This window comes from Ranitomeya variabilis, chromosome 6 (genome assembly GCF_051348905.1).
Source record: "Ranitomeya variabilis isolate aRanVar5 chromosome 6, aRanVar5.hap1, whole genome shotgun sequence".
Classification (NCBI taxonomy): Eukaryota; Metazoa; Chordata; class Amphibia; order Anura; family Dendrobatidae; genus Ranitomeya; species Ranitomeya variabilis.
The window spans coordinates 16,734,074-16,750,711 of NC_135237.1; the positions used below are offsets into that span (position 1 = coordinate 16,734,074).

Below are 16,638 nucleotides of genomic sequence, written 5' to 3' on the forward strand. Positions count from 1 at the left end.
CATAGTAAAATCTCTGAAGACTAAGGGGAAACGCTGGATGTGTCTGTATCATGGGGGTTTGTGCAATCCACTTGGAAAAAATAAAGTGTACGCATATTATGAGGTGGGGATTTATGTTTTGTTCCGGAGCAGAAAAACACAAATGTGACTCCAGCCTGAGATCGTCTACCCTTAATCTAAAGGCGGTTAATGTAGGATTACATATTTATTTTATTATCTTTCTAGTGCAAAGTTGCCTCTGGGAAGGAGACGATCCCTGCCGGTAAGTAAATTATTTTTTCTTTTCTAAACCCCCCCCCCCCCCCCCCCCCATATCAGTGTTAATATTTACACCGCTCTGCAGACACTTAAACTTATGATATGATCAAATCCTTGAAGGAATTTTGGTTAACTAAAATCTTTACATATAGAGCAAGTGGATAATCAACTAATGTTTATAGAGCATTTATATGGGGAAGTGGAGACCACCTAATAAAAAAAAAAAAAAAAAAAAAAGGATCTAGAAGTATGTAATATGATCAGGCTCATAAAAGGGAAGATTCAAGTATACAACAGAACATGTGCAGTAGGCATTCTATATAACAGAATATTAACACCTAGGGATGTAAAATAAGTAGCGATACCTGCATGCAGCGTAAAACTTGAGGCGCACTGAGACGGAGACCAAGTGCCAGGACCGAAGGGTGAAACGTATGATGGGTACCTCTCCTATCTTCTTCCGGGGGCACCTGTACTCATCTAGCTGGGCTGTGGGATGATTTTGGTGTTGAGGGAGGACTGAAGTGACCCTTTACGGTTGACAAAGTGATTTTTCAAATTGATCCACAGGGCGTTGCCGGCAACTGAAAATGACCAGACAGACGTGTCTCTGTTTAAGAGGATCGAGCAGATCTCTGGCCCCCGTTTATTGTCGCACTTTTCATTATCTTAACAAGTTACAATTAAACCAATCAACATAAGAACACGCTCACAGTTCTTAACCTATAAGAATGCAGGAACAGCCTGTACGTCAAGGTCTTGTAGAACAATACACCCTCAGTCTCATGTCCTGCCATGTTAAAACAATCAAGGTCTCATAACAGCTGTGAACTTTACTTAGTAGTAAAATTTATATCAAAACAGCAAAATGGAGTCAAAGCACAAAATGAAGCCTGCTTTAATTTCTTAGTTTAACCCTTCACATTGGCAGCTGGTATCAGAGGTTAATAATATTTCTCTAGCTCCCAAGGCATATGTGGGGTGGTTAGGAGCTCGCTTCCTAGATTTCCAATTACCAAGATTCTATGTCAGACTAGAAAGACTATAGCCATTGCTTGGCAAATAATGCCCCCCCTAATAGAAAAGGTAATAGGAGGTCTAAACTGTACTGTCCTGGTGGAAAAAAGTCTATATAAAGAGGGGTCACGTGGCTAAATTTGAGTGTGTATTGCATTAAATGCTCTATTATGGTGTCACATGAGTTGGCCAGAGACATATTTAATATGCTTGTTCCTTAATCTTAACACAAGCGGATAGAAGGTGGTTTATGGGATGTGCAGTTCATGATACTGTCGGCATTTGTACATGAAGGAGGGACAACTGTCAAATGGATAAGGGGAAAAGGTGGGGTTCTGATTGGCTGGGAGATTTGAAAATGTGACTTATTATATGCTACATTATCTAAGATTTGTTAAATATTTTTTTGGCTAAGAGAAGTCAAATCCTTTGAATTCATTAACACTGGAATTGATAAAGCCATTGTCTCCACTACAATAAACTATTCATGAGCCGTTTATGTATCTGTAGTTATAATTGCGCTCATCTGTGTTATAGAGACTCCACTTTCCTGATGTTAATCTTTGCTGATTATCTTTTGCTTTCTGATTTTATTATTTTTTTTATTTTTTTTTTCCTCCTGCAGCAAAAATTCCTTGGTTCCAGCCCAGCCTTCAAGAGAAATCTTTCTGACTCACTGGATTGTGAAGTATTTCACTTTGGTGACGAGAACAAAGAAAATGTGAGTAATGTGCCACAATACAGTAGTCGCTTTTTTTTTTTTTTTTTTTTTTTTTTTTTTTCTTCCATTGGCAAGATCTCTGCTTGTGGTCAGTGAATGTCCTCGTTCCTGTTCACATGAAGCCTCTGGTGTCGTCTTGCTTGTATAACGGATCTTGTTGCCATACATTGCGGTCATCCTGTGCTCCAGGCTTCATATTACCGAGGTAATGCAACAAACCTTCAGCTTTTGTGGTCAGAATGATGGTTCATTCACTGACAGCAAGAATAAAGAGTGCAGAAATATATATCTGATCTGCTACTTGTAAAATTAACATTTACACCAACCACTTCCTTTGTGCACAGAATCCTTTTATTCTCTGGCTCTGTATTTCTACAGGTTGTAAATGATGACCGGACGTTACAGATCCACGCTGGTTGACTGTGACCCATGTGTTCTGCAGTTTATTTTTAGTTTCCTTTTTTCTAGGAACCATTCCAATTCAAGATCCCAGCCAGACCAAACTTCCAGAGCTTCACACGCCCACGGTCCCAGGTAGAGGGCAAGGAAGTGCTTGTGCAAAGGCAGAAATCGGCTCCAGGATGTATGGTGAGCTGCCGACAATGCCTCCTTATGATTGACCCGCTGCCGGTGGGACTCCTAGACTAAACTCATGAGTGCATTTACACCTGCTGCCCTCCCATAGACTCCTTACAGAATCATCGTTGGCCTACTTCTTTCCACGCTGACCTCGGGTCCATGCAGAATTTCTGCATGCAATAGTCAGTCTGATTTCCAGGCCACAATGGTGCATGGCAGGCGGCTCCTGCACCCGTCCACCATGCAGATAAGGGCAGCGCTGCATACGGAGTCGGTCACATCTGCAGTCTGGTGGTTGTGCCATAAAGTTTAGTACTCGCCTCAGCATTTGTGATATATCTCAAAACACTTCCATTTGCAGTTTTCTTCTCCTGGGAAGGACTCTGCATCCAGAAGGCACGATCTGGCCTTGTCAAGAAAGTCCTCTTGCACATCTACCACGACGGAGAGCAGTGATGATGGCTTCCTGGACATGTTGGATGGAGATGATCAGGAGGTAAGGTCCTGCAGGTAGGAAGTCTCCAAAATGACTTGTGCAGTGAGTATTAATTGTATATGTAAATGAGCACATGCTCGTCCATAGCATAGCTGGAGTGCTGCAAGTCAAAGTTTGGCAGTGTTTAAAAAAAAAAAAAAAGTGCCATGTATCAGCATTTGCTTCAATAAAGCTATGGATAGTTACGGGGCTCCATCTTTTTGGGAGGATGGGGTTAATTAACTTCAGGATTATAATGGATTTGCATCTGGGTCTTACCCTGAAATGTCGTTTTCTAGACCGATGCGGAGATCCCTTGCGGTGTTGCCAGTCTATGGACCGCTCCCTTGGTCTTGAGTCGCCCCAAGCTGGTAAGTTCTTGCTCCACTTCTTTACTTTAGTACATACAGCTCATGTTGACCCGTTATAAGTCGTGCGCTTCTGCCCCCTCCAGTGTTACGAGGTTGGATCCTGTCCTTCTGGTAGACTTGCTACAAAGAGGCCAGAGATTGCTCACGGAGATGTTCCGGAGAAAATCAAGAGGCGCCGCAGCATGTTCGAGGTGACAGAAGATAATGAGCTTGAGAAGGTGAGGGTCTGATATGACGGTAGGTGGGCTGCCGCCTGCTGGTAAACAGTGACCGACCTACTTTATCTTACAGGGTCCGTGTCTGATGCGGTCAAAGTCCTTCTCTAAAGAAACTATTGAAAGTATATTAGATGGTGACCAAAGAGATCTTATTGGAGACTTCTCAAAGGTAAAGGCACACTATGTTCAGTCTCGTCCTGACCCCCACCCCGCCAACAAACAAAAATATTGCGTCAGTTTTAGCATTTAAACTGTCCCCTGTCCGTTGTTGGTGAAGAAATGTGCATCATTAACACTCTTTTCATTAAGGGTGCTGTAATGTACTAAAAGCACTTTATATGGTACCTGCTCTTTTTCGTTTGTTCACGGACATTGCTTCCCGCACAATTTGATTCAGACTGCGACGAAGTCCCTCAAATCGACTGCAAAGTTTTGCGCAGTGTAAATACACAAAATGAAATAATGCGGCTAATGAGATTAGACCGCAGCCAGCTCACCGATCCACACAGGTGCTCGGAACTTGGTCTAGGACCAGGACGAGTGATAATAGCAGCTTATGGAGCTGGAACAACTCTTTTTTTTTTTTTTTTTTTTTTTTTTTTTTTATTATTATTCTCACCCCCCCCCCTTGCTGCTTTTGCGCAGTGTAGCATGGATCTGCACTTGCAACACTGTGCAATGACTATCAGAACCTGTGCTCTGGATTTATAACCTTGTACCGTGTGTCTCCACTTTTTTAGGCCTTTTTATTTCCAACGGTGAGCGGCAGACATCAGGAGCTGAAGTACATCACTCCGGAGATGGTGAGTGCATCGCAGTGCGGAGGCACGCACCTGTGAGCTGGATTGTGGCTCCTGTACTGACGTCTTCTCTCCTGCAGATGGCGCTGATCCTGACCGGGCGGTACGATTCTCTTATTGATCGCTGTGTGATCATTGACTGCAGATACCCGTACGAGTACGCCGGGGGACACATAAGGGTGAGTCTCTAGTCTATTCTTTTGCTGTACTACTTTATAGGTCATTTACACCTTTATTAGACCCTCCTCAGGGGTTAACCGCAGCTTTGAGCTGGTTGTCTTCTCTGGTCACCATCCCTGCTAAGATGCCTGCTCACTTTATCTTTAGCCAAATCTGTCCTTTATGATGCGTTTTGAAAGCAGCTCTGGATGTGGCTGTATATTGGGGCCCTGGGGTGGCTGCCTCTGCTGTCAAGCTTCCTCTTCAGATGTCCCGCTTTGCCGCAGTTATAGCAGGTGACCCTTCCATGTTCCACTGAAGGTTTTGTACCACTAGAAGGTTGGTAAAAGGAGGCTTGGCTTTTGGTTCACTTCCACTCGGAAGAGGTCGTCCATATCCAGTATTCGGGTCTTGTAGTCTGTAACTTTCCTCTTAGGTTCCAAAGGCCTTGAACAAAAAGCCTTTATTCAGATTCACTTATGGGATTTCTCCCGCTCATAGAATCAGATCTACGAACATCTGATTCAGTCAGTGGAAGAACTCCTCTATTCTCTCCATTTTTGTTTCATAATCTCCTGCAGAGAAGTGGCCTGATCGCCAAGGTGTCCCTATCCTGGGTATAACCCTTACAAAGGAAATCCTGTCCTGCATATATCAGCCACTCTTTGTGGATAGTCTGGCTCCAGAGCAGGTTGTATGACTGTCAAAGATCTCCTGCCTTGATTTCAGGGAGTCCATTCATGAGGCAGTGTGTTCTCTGTATCTGGCTCATTTTCATGGTTTTTCTCTGGGTATGGTCAACTGTTCATGAGCATGATTCTCCTGTGGTGTAATAGCAGGGGCTGATTTGAATGTCATGGGGAGGTAAGGAGGGCCACATACCCTCATATGGCAACATTTTAAAGGGCGTATGCCTCCACGGGGTGGCTTTGCCCCCTCACCATTAAGACTGATTTCAGTAGTCACCGGAGCTAAGTCGCTGGGGCTGGTGTGCCATCTGTGATAACTGGGTACAGAGGGGTAGGTCTGTGTGGATGTGGCGCCCCACAGATGAAGCAGCAGACCATGGTTGTCCATCATTCCTGGGCATTTTGGGTCAGTCTGGACTGTTTGGATGCAGCTGCTGCAGCCAGTGCCACTTTCTCTGGCTGTCGCTGATAAGTGGAACATCTGGTATAAACATCTTTTTCTCTCTCATTCTTGCCATTGTGTACCGTGCCTCAGTGTCCTTTATGGCTTCAGGATTCCTAAGGAGCTGTCTATTAATGCATCCTTCCATTCCTTACCTTCTCATCTAGCCTTCCTTCAGGGGGTAATGGCCCTGATAATTTGAAGAGGGTCTTAACATTTTTCATATGCTTCCTCCCTTCTCTTTCCGCCACTAGTGCTTTTGGCGTGTACTGTTGGTACTGATTGGTTACCACCATGTTATAATCTGAATCTTAAATGCGGTAATTCTGTTGGGTCTTTTCCTCTCTGAACTGCTTCCGATTTCTTCTACACCCGAAGGCTGTATATGGGATTATGTAACCTCCTGTAGTAATGTTACCTCTGGATTTAGAGCTGTTATCTTAGTGCATTCTCAAGCCGCTGATTGGAATTCATGTCCCTTCTGGATTTTCTAACATTTTCTGTCCATTACTATTCAATCTGGACTCTTAGCCCTGGGTACCTATCTAAGAACAGATTGTATCCAGTCTCCTCTTGCGAAAGGTGCATCCAGTGCCCTCGTTATCTGCCAGTCTGAGGCCGAAATAACAAGGTCGGCTCAATGTATGCTAAACCGGGAGACTGCAATAGCTGCATTTTAATTATCCGTCTGTGTGGGATTCAGATCTTAGGCAGTTTTGGGTAGGAAATGTTGGTCATCAGGCGTATCAGAGGCTGGAACCAGAGTGATGGTGGATTATCTACTGACAATGTGTCCATCTTTTCAGCTAAGACATTCATTTGTGCAGACAAGGAAACGCTTATGACCAGGTTCAGGTTAGGACTCGTCAGTGACAGCCTACTGTCTCTACCCCTGCATGGAGACACAGGAGGGTGCTAGGCAAGATGAATAACTTTATTACTTTATACAGAGCTGCAGTCTTCCCCCTTGGGTGTGGTCTGTTTAGGTGCAGCTGTCATCTGGACGCCTCGTCTTAGTCCCACTTTGGGCGCCAGCTGTTTTGGGGGCACACAAGGTGTATGCAATCCTCTTCAAATGGATGCAGAGAATAACCACTCGACTGTCATTGCCTGTCAACATCAGAAGCTTTATTTAGGAAGTTACACAGGCTTGTATAGACCATTGCTTATCTTCAAGGTCATTGCTGACAGCTGCAATTATTGTTTTGGTTCAAGCAATAGTCTTTGCCTCTTTTGATTATTTGTAGCTGCATAATGAGCTTTTAGTGAAAGCAGATCAATGTCCATGAAATGTCTTGAGCATGCTGAGCTTGGCATAGATAGGTGTGGTACCAGATCTCGGCATTATCCTTTAACACTATGTGCTTGTGTCGTTGGCACGTGGCTACCAGGCTTTTATAGCCACTAAGTGTGCAGTAGACAGTTTTCGCTTTCTTGCCAAAAATCATCCCTTGGCTGATGCAGGATTAAAATCTTTCTTTTGCAGGGAGCCATCAATCTGTATATGGAGCAAGAGGTAGAAGATCTTCTCCTGAAGAATCCCATCCTGCCACAAGGATCCAAGCGAGTGATTATCATCTTCCACTGCGAGTTCTCCTCCGAGCGAGGACCCAGAATGTGAGTTGTAGCTTCTTATTTCAATTCTTTGCTGTTTTCATGATCTGCTTGCTGTCAGAGAATGTGGTCGTCGTATCTTGTACTCTGACTCTGCCAGCAGATCTAGTCCTGTAGTTGGAGCATTGTGTAAATTAAATGCATTGTCGCCTGCTGTTAGTCTCTGCCTTTCTTCCCTGGCTCTAGAAATAAAGTCTAAAATTTAATCTGAATATTCTGTTTCTTTAACAGGTGCAAGTTTGTGCGCGAGAAAGATCGAGACCTGAACGAGTACCCCCACCTGCACTACCCCGAGCTATACATCCTGTTGGGGGGCTACAAGGATTTCTTCCAGAAGTGCAGGGTAACTTATCTTTTTTTATTTTTTTTTTATTTATATATTTCTTAATTTTTTTAATTTTTTTAAGCTTTCAGGGTTTTTTAGCTTTTGAACTTTTATCAGATATTCTATTTTAGAATTTGTCTTTGTACAGAGATCTCTAAAATCTTCAGGCTGCTTTTAAATACACTTTGTAGAGCAATTTCTGAGCAGGTTCTTTCCAGTGAGTTTTGTCTGCTCTGAATTTTGCAGATTGGCACTTCACGGCTGTGGTCATCCAGTCTACACATAGATCTACTCCATATTATAGTGCAAGTCCCCATTAGCAGGGTGCGTCATGTTTGGCCCTCCTGGACTCTTTTCTTGCATAAGGTTTTCATTTTATTTTTTTTTCCTCTTCAGTCTCATTGTGATCCAGAAAATTACCGTCCCATGCACCACGAAGACTTTAAAGAAGATCTGCGGAAGTTTCGCATGAAGAGCCGGACGTGGGCAGGAGAGAAGAGTAAGCGGGAGCTGTACAGCCGTCTGAAGAAGCTCTGAACGCACTGTATGTACTGTCCACCGCCCGGGAACCTTAACAAATGTTCCAGACTTGAACAGACCCCAGAGGTGGAGGAGACTATGTTCCTGCAATGCACAGAGCTGGGAAAGTGGATTTACTTGGGACTGCCTGGTGCAGCCACATGTAAATCCTTAAACTCTGGGCTGTTCTGTCTGCAGCTTGCACTCTTCAGCTGCCACTGACTCCCATTTGACCTTTTGTCCCCGTGAACCCTGCCAATCACACAACGCACAGCAGGATCTACAGTGATCCATCCTGTTTTTAGCTAGCTGTGTATGGTGCGGAGACCCCCCTCAAGGGAACACGTGTGGAGGTCTTGCTAGTTTTATCCTGTACTCAATTTTTATACATTTTAAACCCTTTCTCAGTTTGGGAGTTCTTATTGAATCATGGATTCGTGTTTATAGTCAAGTGTTAGGTTTTAACCTATACCCCTTTTATATTAGGGTGGGGGGGATAAATCTGAAGTCCTGATTATGTAGTAATGACATGTTCAATTGGTGTGTGTGACCCAGGACCAGAGACAACTGTCTCAATCTGTAATATGGGGGGGGGGGTCTTAATTGGCAGAATTGCTTTTTGCTTTGTGCACTTAATTTTTGGGTTTTGCACACTTAATATATCGTTAATCTACATAATCAGAACTGCTGCGCATAGTATTCATTCTGCACCGACCTGGAGCTGCATCCTGTATTATACCTCAGAGCTGCATTCACTGTTCTGCTGGTGGAGTTATTGTCTAACCCAGTTCACTCTTCCAATGGTGGCTTTGTTTTCCCCCTCCTTCTGACTGACCAAAAAGCATAGCCTATTACAAAAAAATCTTCTGCCTGATCTTACTTGTGATAAATGTAACAGTGCATCACCAGCAGATTAGTGAGTGCAGCTCTGGAGTATAATACAGGATACAAGTAGTGAGTCTACGTAATTGGTCAATTATCATGCTGTTAAAATGAGGTTTATCTATAGAGGTGTTTTTTTTTTTGTTTTTGTTTTTTTTCTACTATCTGCAGAAAACAGCTGGATTCTCAAAGTCTAGAAAAAAAAAATGCATGGCTGTTCTCAACCAGAAACTGCACCACCTGTCTGCACTGTGGTGTGCGGTCACTTTGCGTCTCAGAGGGATTCTGTCAGCGCAGAACGACTGTTCCTTTCACAGCAGGCGCTCGGTGCACTATCAAACACTCCCACTTTTTCCCTTTATCACCATATTCCTCCTCTTTCTCTTTTATGAGCAGAGATGGATGGAAAACAAGCGGGAGGGAAGTGCACATGAACATTTGTCCGTCGGGTGCTCCGAGCGTCTCTGCTTGGTTTGACCAGTCGTTCTGTGCAGACTCCCACTGTATCCACATTCACTTACCAGTAGCAATCTGTGCACAGGAGTACCACTGTTGCTTTTTGAAATAAGCGCTCGTCTTCTACTTTTGTGTAACCACTTTACCTGATGTGTACGTGCGGCGTCCGAGCTGCGGTTATCAATGTCGGTGCTTCCATCTCTCTGACACAAGGACTACTGAACACCACTATTTTGGTATCGGCAGCAATATTACTACCCCAGTTTAGCCGATGAAGTAACTTTTATGGATCATTAGTGTAACCTTTTCCCCAAGAGTATATCCGGGTTTTGCTGTTCTGCGTACGTCTGGTCTGTATGTGACGTCACGGAGCTTATGTCTGTCCGCTGACTGCTCGAGGTCTGCAGCGTCCTGTAGGAATATGCAATCTTGTATCTCTGCATATTTTATACTTTTTCTTACAGGAAAATAAATGACATAAAACATCACCCATGTGTCTGTATCTCTGTAACAACTAAGACGGTATAACCAGGCTGGCCATGGCTCCTCCAATCCTACTTATTACAAGACCACCACCTTCACTTTAGACCCACCACCTCTGGATCGTAGAACAAAAACTTTTATCCTTCGTCTAAACTTTAGCAGTGATGGTGGACTTGCCATTTGGGAAAAATTTCAACCTTCTTGCCACTACACAAACTTTTGGGGGTTTTGCAATCAGTTCCTGAGTAAAGTCTGAGGCGATAAATATACATAGAGCTATATATTCATTCAGATGTGTGTGTGTGTGTGTATATAGATACAATTATATCTATATACACATCAAATATTGATGACTGGGTATGAGGCTCTGTTTCCAGAAGAGCAGGTGTGGTGGGGGGTTCATGATATATGGGTTCCGGGGCGTCTTAAGTGAATTTCCTGGTATGCAGTGGTTTGTATCGACCATGGCAGGATAGCCAAAGGGAGCAGGGTCAGAGTTCTGGGCGCCCGTGGATCACTTATGTGAGTCTAGAGGTAAGACTTCTGATCCAATCCTACAGAAGAGTGACAGTTCCCCTGTGCTGCTGCGGGCCGGTCTCTGCGTCCATGCTGACCCTTGTCCGTGTTTCTCAGTGCCTACAATGGGCACTTGAGTATGGTGTGAAGGAAGGTGGTGGCCCGGTCTGATGGATTATGGTTTCCATCATGGGGATGACTTGGGCTATGCACAACACTTATGTGGAGAGATGGTGCTGGGATCCACTATGGGATAAGACATGTCAGGCGGAGAGGAGCAATGTTCTGCCTGCATCATGGGAATGAGACCACCTACTTAACATTGTACAGTCCCCCTTTCATGGCAGCAGGATTCTTTAATGGCAGGATAATAGTCTGAGGAATATGATGGAAAGATCAAGGACTGTATGTCTCCCAAACCTCCATCCAGTCCTGCAGTGATGAATCACAGCTCCTATAATGGTACATTGTTCCTCTGATGTCTCTGCTATTTTGCTCCTGCATTTTACTCCCCTCAGCCTTCAATCTAGGATCTGTTCTGCTGGAAGCAGTACTGCTTATGTTAGCAGATCCTAGGGCTCCATGAATATGGCAGCAGAACACTCCTAATACTGTGATTTGTGCAGCCCACAGAGGCGTGCCCAGTTCACAGCAGAGACAATTCTATTACAATAGATAGGGTCCGCATCCCTCTGTTATCTCCTATGACCATGGGGTGCCGTATTATGACACTGATAGTGTCGTGCTGCTACTGTGAAAACAAGATATCAGCCTTCAGCGCCTTCTTAAAACTCCTATAACACACAAAATGTTTCAAATGCAATCAAAACTTGGTTATAACAGCATGTTATGCTACATTACATTGATTTATTAATGATCTACAAACGCGGTACCTTCCCTTTAAATGTCTGACTACACTATCGGACAATGTACTCAGTGGGGAGGGGGGATGTTCCTCCTTTGACTGGAGCAGGTGCACAGTGCACATGTCCACATCGTGCAGTGAGGACAGTACAGCCACGCATGTGCAATATCACTGTAAAGTAACAAGAAGATGACTAGAAGAAAAGCTGGAATCTACGGAGCATGTACCACCTGTCAAGAAAGAAATATATTCATGGGCATCAAAGCACGCAAAAGCCCTGACCCTGCCCAGGTTCCAGTTAGCAGCACGGTGTTTCAATTGTTAGCACCGAACTATGTATAGGGCAGCACGATGGCTCAGTGGTTAGCACTGTAATAAATATATATAGACATATAGCAGCATGATGACTCAGTGGTTAGCACTGTACTATATAGGGCAGCTCAGTGGTTAGCACTGTACTATATATATATATATATATATATATATATATAGCAGCACGATGACTCAGTGGTTAGCACTGTACTATTTATAGGACAGCACAATGGCTCTGGTTAGCACTGGGGTCCTGAATACAAATGAACAACATATGCAGGGAGTCTGTATGTTCTCCCTGTATCCTCGTGGGTTTCTTCCCACATTCCAAAGACAAACTGATAGGAAATCTAGGTTGTGAGCCCCAATGGGGACAGTGGTGTCTGCACAGAGCTGCGGTATATGATAACGCTATATAAGCGAGTACAATAATAAACTAGATGGGCATTTCCTGAAGGAAATACATGGTGCTTGAACAGCGCTGCCAGCTTTACAGCAGCACTTTTCACACACGGGACCAGGGGGGCCACTTACTTTTCCACACCCGGGACCAGGGGAGCACTTACTTTTCCACACCCGGGACCGGGGCGCACTTACTTTTCCACACCCGGGACCGGGGCGCACTTACTTTTGCACACGGGGCCGGGGGCGCACTTACTTTTGCACATCCGGGACCGGGGCGCACTTACTTTTGCACACGGGGCCGGGGGCGCACTTACTTTTGCACACGGGGCCGGGGGCGCACTTACTTTTGCACACGGGGTCGGGGGCGCACTTACTTTTGCACACGGGGCCGGGGGCGCACTTACTTTTCACACACGGGGCCGGGGGGGGGGCACTTACTTTTCACACACGGGGCCGGGGGGGCACTTACTTTTGCACACGGGGCCGGGGGCGCACTTACTTTTGCACACGGGGCCGGGGGCGCACTTACTTTTGCACACGGGGCCGGGGGCGCACTTACTGTTGCACACGGGGCCGGGGGCGCACTTACTTTTGCACACGGGACCGGGGGCGCACTTACTTTTGCACACGGGGCCGGGGGCGCACTTACTTTTGCACACGGGGCCGGGGGCGCACTTACTTTTCGCACACGGGGCCGGGGGCGCACTTACTTTTCGCACACGGGGCCGGGGGCGCACTTACTTTTCGCACACGGGGCCGGGGGGCACTTACTTTTCACACACGGGGCCGGGGGGGGGCACTTACTTTTGCACACGGGGCCGGGGGCGCACTTACTTTTGCACACGGGGCCGGGGGCGCACTTTTCACACACGGGGCCGGAGGGGCACTTACTTTTCACACACGGGGCCGGGGGGGGGGCACTTACTTTTCACACACGGGGCCGGGGGGCACTTACTTTTCACACACAGGACGAGAGGGTGTCATAGTCACTTTATTCTGATGTTTGACTTTGATAAATGATCATGTCCTAAAATGGACACCGTACATTTGCATAGCTGCCATCTTTGGAAGGTCAAGTTGGGGGTAATGGAAAGTTCGCCATTATTTCCTATGGGAAATTTTTTTTTTAAAATGCGATTTAAATAAAATCTACATATCGGATCGACTATAAAAGTCATAGCACACCTGTCCCCACCGAGGCCTTCGAAACGCCGCCTGAACGGGGTCTCTGCGCCGAGCGGTTCGGGCCGCATTAATTGCGGAAAACGCGGAGAAGAAGAATAATAAAATATAAGAAATCGGATTACAATATGTTGCTTGAACCTAGGAGGTTCAAGCACCATAATAATATTTGGCTAACATGTCCTGTATGTATAATGTGGGCTCAGGACCTGAATCCGTACCCTCCAGCGCCGGCTGTTATACCAGCTCCGATCTAAGCAGTTTACCCCCATAGATGCTGCTGTTAAACATCACAGCGGCATTTAAGGTTGACAATTTGGGGTGGTGATGTGGTGTCCCTTGCAATGTCACCTGCCGCCACGATTCGGGGGTGCTGATGGCATTGTTATGTTCTAGTTGTGTGGCTGGACTTCAGTGTACTGAAAAATTAAACATTTAGTTAATGCTGCATGCATGACTGTCCAAATTACTAAACATTTGTCCCATACGGTGAACCCCTAAATTAACATTGCTATTTTTTGGTTTCTTAATCTTTAAAAAAATGGAATTTTGGAACCCAAAATGGTAATATAAACTGCAGCTCATAATCCAAAAAAGTCATGTTACAGCTCTATTAACCAACAAAATAAGAGAGGACGCTGTTGCCAATGGAGCCTCATAAACCTTAGCTATGGACAGGGTAATATCACAAACCTGGAGCCGGCCCTGATCTTTGCCAAGGACAGGGTAATATCACAAACCTGGAGCTGGCCCTGATCTTTCCTAAGGACAGGGTAATATCATAAACCTGGAGCCGGCCCTGATCTTTCCTAAGGACAGGGTAGTATCACAAACCTGGAGCCGGCCCTGATCTTTGCTAAGGACAGGGTAATATCACAAACCTGGAGCTGGCCCTGATCTTAGCTAAGGACAGGGTAATATCACAAACCTGGAGCCGGCCCTGATCTTAGCTAAGGACAGGGTAATATCACAAACCTGGAGCCGGCCCTGATCTTTGCTAAGGACAGGGTAATATCACAAACCTGGAGCCGGCCCTGATCTTTCCTAAGGACAGGGTAATATCACAAACATGGAGCCGGCCCTGATCTTTGCTAAGGACAGGGTAATATCACAAACCTGGAGCCGGCCCTGATCTTTCCTAAGGACAGGGTAATATCACAAACATGGAGCCGGCCCTGATCTTTGCTAAGCACAGGCTAATATCATAAACCTGGAGCCGGCCCTGATCTTTACTAAGCACAGGGTAATATCACAAACCTGGAGCCGGCCCTGATCTTTGCTAAGGACAGGGTAATATAAACCTGGAGCCTCATAAACCTTAGCTAAGGACAGGGTAATATCACAAACCTGGAGCCGGCCCTGATCTTTGCTAAGTACAGGGTAATATCATAAATCTGGAGCCGGCCCTGATCTTTACTAAGGACAGGGTAATATCATAAACCTGGAGCCTCATAAACCTTAGCTAAGGACAGGGTAATATCACAAACCTGGAGCCGGCCCTGATCTTAGCTAAGGACAGGGTAATATCATAAACCTGGAGCCGGCCCTGATCTTTCCTAAGGACAGGGTAATATAAACCTGGAGCCAGCCCTGATCTTTCCTAAGGACAGGGTAATATCATAAACCTGGAGCCGGCCCTGATCTTTGCTAAGTACAGGGTAATATCACAAACCTGGAGCCGGCCCTGATCTTTGCTAAGGACAGGGTAATATCATAAACCTGGAGCCTCATAAACCTTAGCTAAGGACAGGGTAATATCACAAACCTGGAGCCGGCCCTGATCTTAGCTAAGGACAGGGTAATATCATAAACCTGGAGCCGGCCCTGATCTTTCCTAAGGACAGGGTAATATCACAAACCTGGAGCCGGCCCTGATCTTTGCTAAGTACAGGGTAATATCATAAATCTGGAGCCGGCCCTGATCTTTACTAAGCACAGGGTAATATCACAAACCTGGAGCCGGCCCTGATCTTAGCTAAGGACAGGGTAATATCACAAACCTGGAGCCGGCCCTGATCTTAGCTAAGGACAGGGTAATATCATAAACCTGGAGCCGGCCCTGATCTTAGCTAAGGACAGGGTAATATCACAAACCTGGAGCCGGCCCTGATCTTAGCTATGGACAGGGTAATATCACAAACCTGGAGCCGGCCCTGATCTTAGCTAAGGACAGGGTAATATCACAAACCTGGAGCCGGCCCTGATCTTTACTAAGCACAGGGTAATATCATAAACCTGGAGCTGGCCCTGATCTTGGCTAAGGACAGGGTAATATCAAAAACCTGGAGCCGGCCCTGATCTTTCCTAAGGACAGGGTAATATCACAAACCTGGAGCTGGCCCTGAGCTTTCCTAAGGACAGGGTAATATCATAAACCTGGAGCCTCATAAACCTTGGCTAAGGACAGGGTAATATCACAAACCTGGAGCCGGCTGTTGTGAACTATATTTGTTGGCTCCCTCTTGTGGTCACTAGCGGTATGGCACTTGGATTATCCTTCCCCAGGTTGGTACCCACCTGGTTCGTTAGGCCTTGGGTGTTCCTATTTAGACTTCCTGGAAACTCAGTCTAGTGCCTGGAATCGATGTAATCAGTCTATGTCTGTTTTCCTCCTGACTCCTGGTCCCTGAGTTTTGCAAGATAAGCTAAGTTCTGCTTTCTTATTTTTGTCCTTTTGCATTTGCTCTTATTTTGTTCCAGCTTGTTCAAAATGTTATTTCTGTTTTTGCTGGAAGCTCTAGGGGGCTGATATTCTCCCCCCACACCGTTAGTCGGTGCGGGGGTTCTTGGATCTTCAGCGTGGATATTTTTATAGGGTTTTTTGCTGACCGCATAAGTCCTCTTCCTATTTTCTGCTATTAATTAGTGGGCCTCTCTTTGCTAAATCTAGTTCATTCTTACGTTTGTCTTTTCTTCTTACCTCACCGTTATTATTTGTTGGGGGCTTGTATAATAACTTTGGGGTCTTTTCTCTGGAGGCAAGTGAGGTCTTATTTTCTCTGAAAGGGTTAGTTAGTTCTCCGGCTGGTGCGAGACGTCTAGAATCAACGTAGGTACGTTCCCCGGCTACTTCTAGTTGTTGTGCCAGGATCAGATATGCGGTCAGCCAAGTTACCACCTCCCTATGAGCTGGTTTTTGTGTTTGCGGACTTAGCTGGAACTCCTGAGATCCTCTACCACTAGGATCATAACAGTATTCCAGGCCGAAAAAGAGAATATTTAATGCATTGCTGAAGCGGGATTAAAAGAAAAAAAAAAAAAAAAAGTTCTGAGTTTTTTTTTCTCCTTCCCCTTTTTCTCTGAGTGGCTTGAAGCCCTGCTGCAGACATGAATGTTCAGACTCTGATTAC

At 45.5% G+C, this 16,638-nt stretch overlaps 2 protein-coding genes across 4 annotated transcripts in view; one reads left to right on the forward strand and one right to left on the reverse strand.

The window, feature by feature from the left end:
• LOC143781369 (uncharacterized) overlaps window positions 1-750 on the reverse strand; it is a 24,342-nt gene extending 23,592 nt beyond the window's left edge. The window contains exon 1 of one of the 2 annotated variants that reach the window (XM_077267944.1): window positions 624-750. In XM_077267944.1, the coding sequence (XP_077124059.1) occupies window positions 624-629 (6 nt within the window). In that variant the 5' untranslated portion in view covers window positions 630-750. The remainder of the gene's footprint in view (window positions 1-623) is intronic. The other variant, XM_077267945.1, reaches the window with a different exon arrangement.
• The window catches only part of CDC25A (cell division cycle 25A), a 14,779-nt gene extending 4,766 nt beyond the window's left edge, over window positions 1-10,013 (forward strand). For both annotated transcript variants that reach the window (XM_077267955.1, XM_077267956.1), the window contains exons 6-17: window positions 226-262; window positions 1,901-1,996; window positions 2,465-2,584; window positions 2,937-3,071; window positions 3,350-3,421; window positions 3,505-3,639; window positions 3,713-3,808; window positions 4,380-4,442; window positions 4,520-4,618; window positions 7,216-7,346; window positions 7,575-7,686; window positions 8,065-10,013. In XM_077267955.1, coding sequence (XP_077124070.1) covers window positions 226-262; window positions 1,901-1,996; window positions 2,465-2,584; window positions 2,937-3,071; window positions 3,350-3,421; window positions 3,505-3,639; window positions 3,713-3,808; window positions 4,380-4,442; window positions 4,520-4,618; window positions 7,216-7,346; window positions 7,575-7,686; window positions 8,065-8,205 — 1,237 coding nt within the window. In that variant the 3' untranslated portion in view covers window positions 8,206-10,013. The remainder of the gene's footprint in view (window positions 1-225; window positions 263-1,900; window positions 1,997-2,464; window positions 2,585-2,936; window positions 3,072-3,349; window positions 3,422-3,504; window positions 3,640-3,712; window positions 3,809-4,379; window positions 4,443-4,519; window positions 4,619-7,215; window positions 7,347-7,574; window positions 7,687-8,064) is intronic.
• The last annotated feature ends 6,625 nt before the right edge of the window (window positions 10,014-16,638 follow it).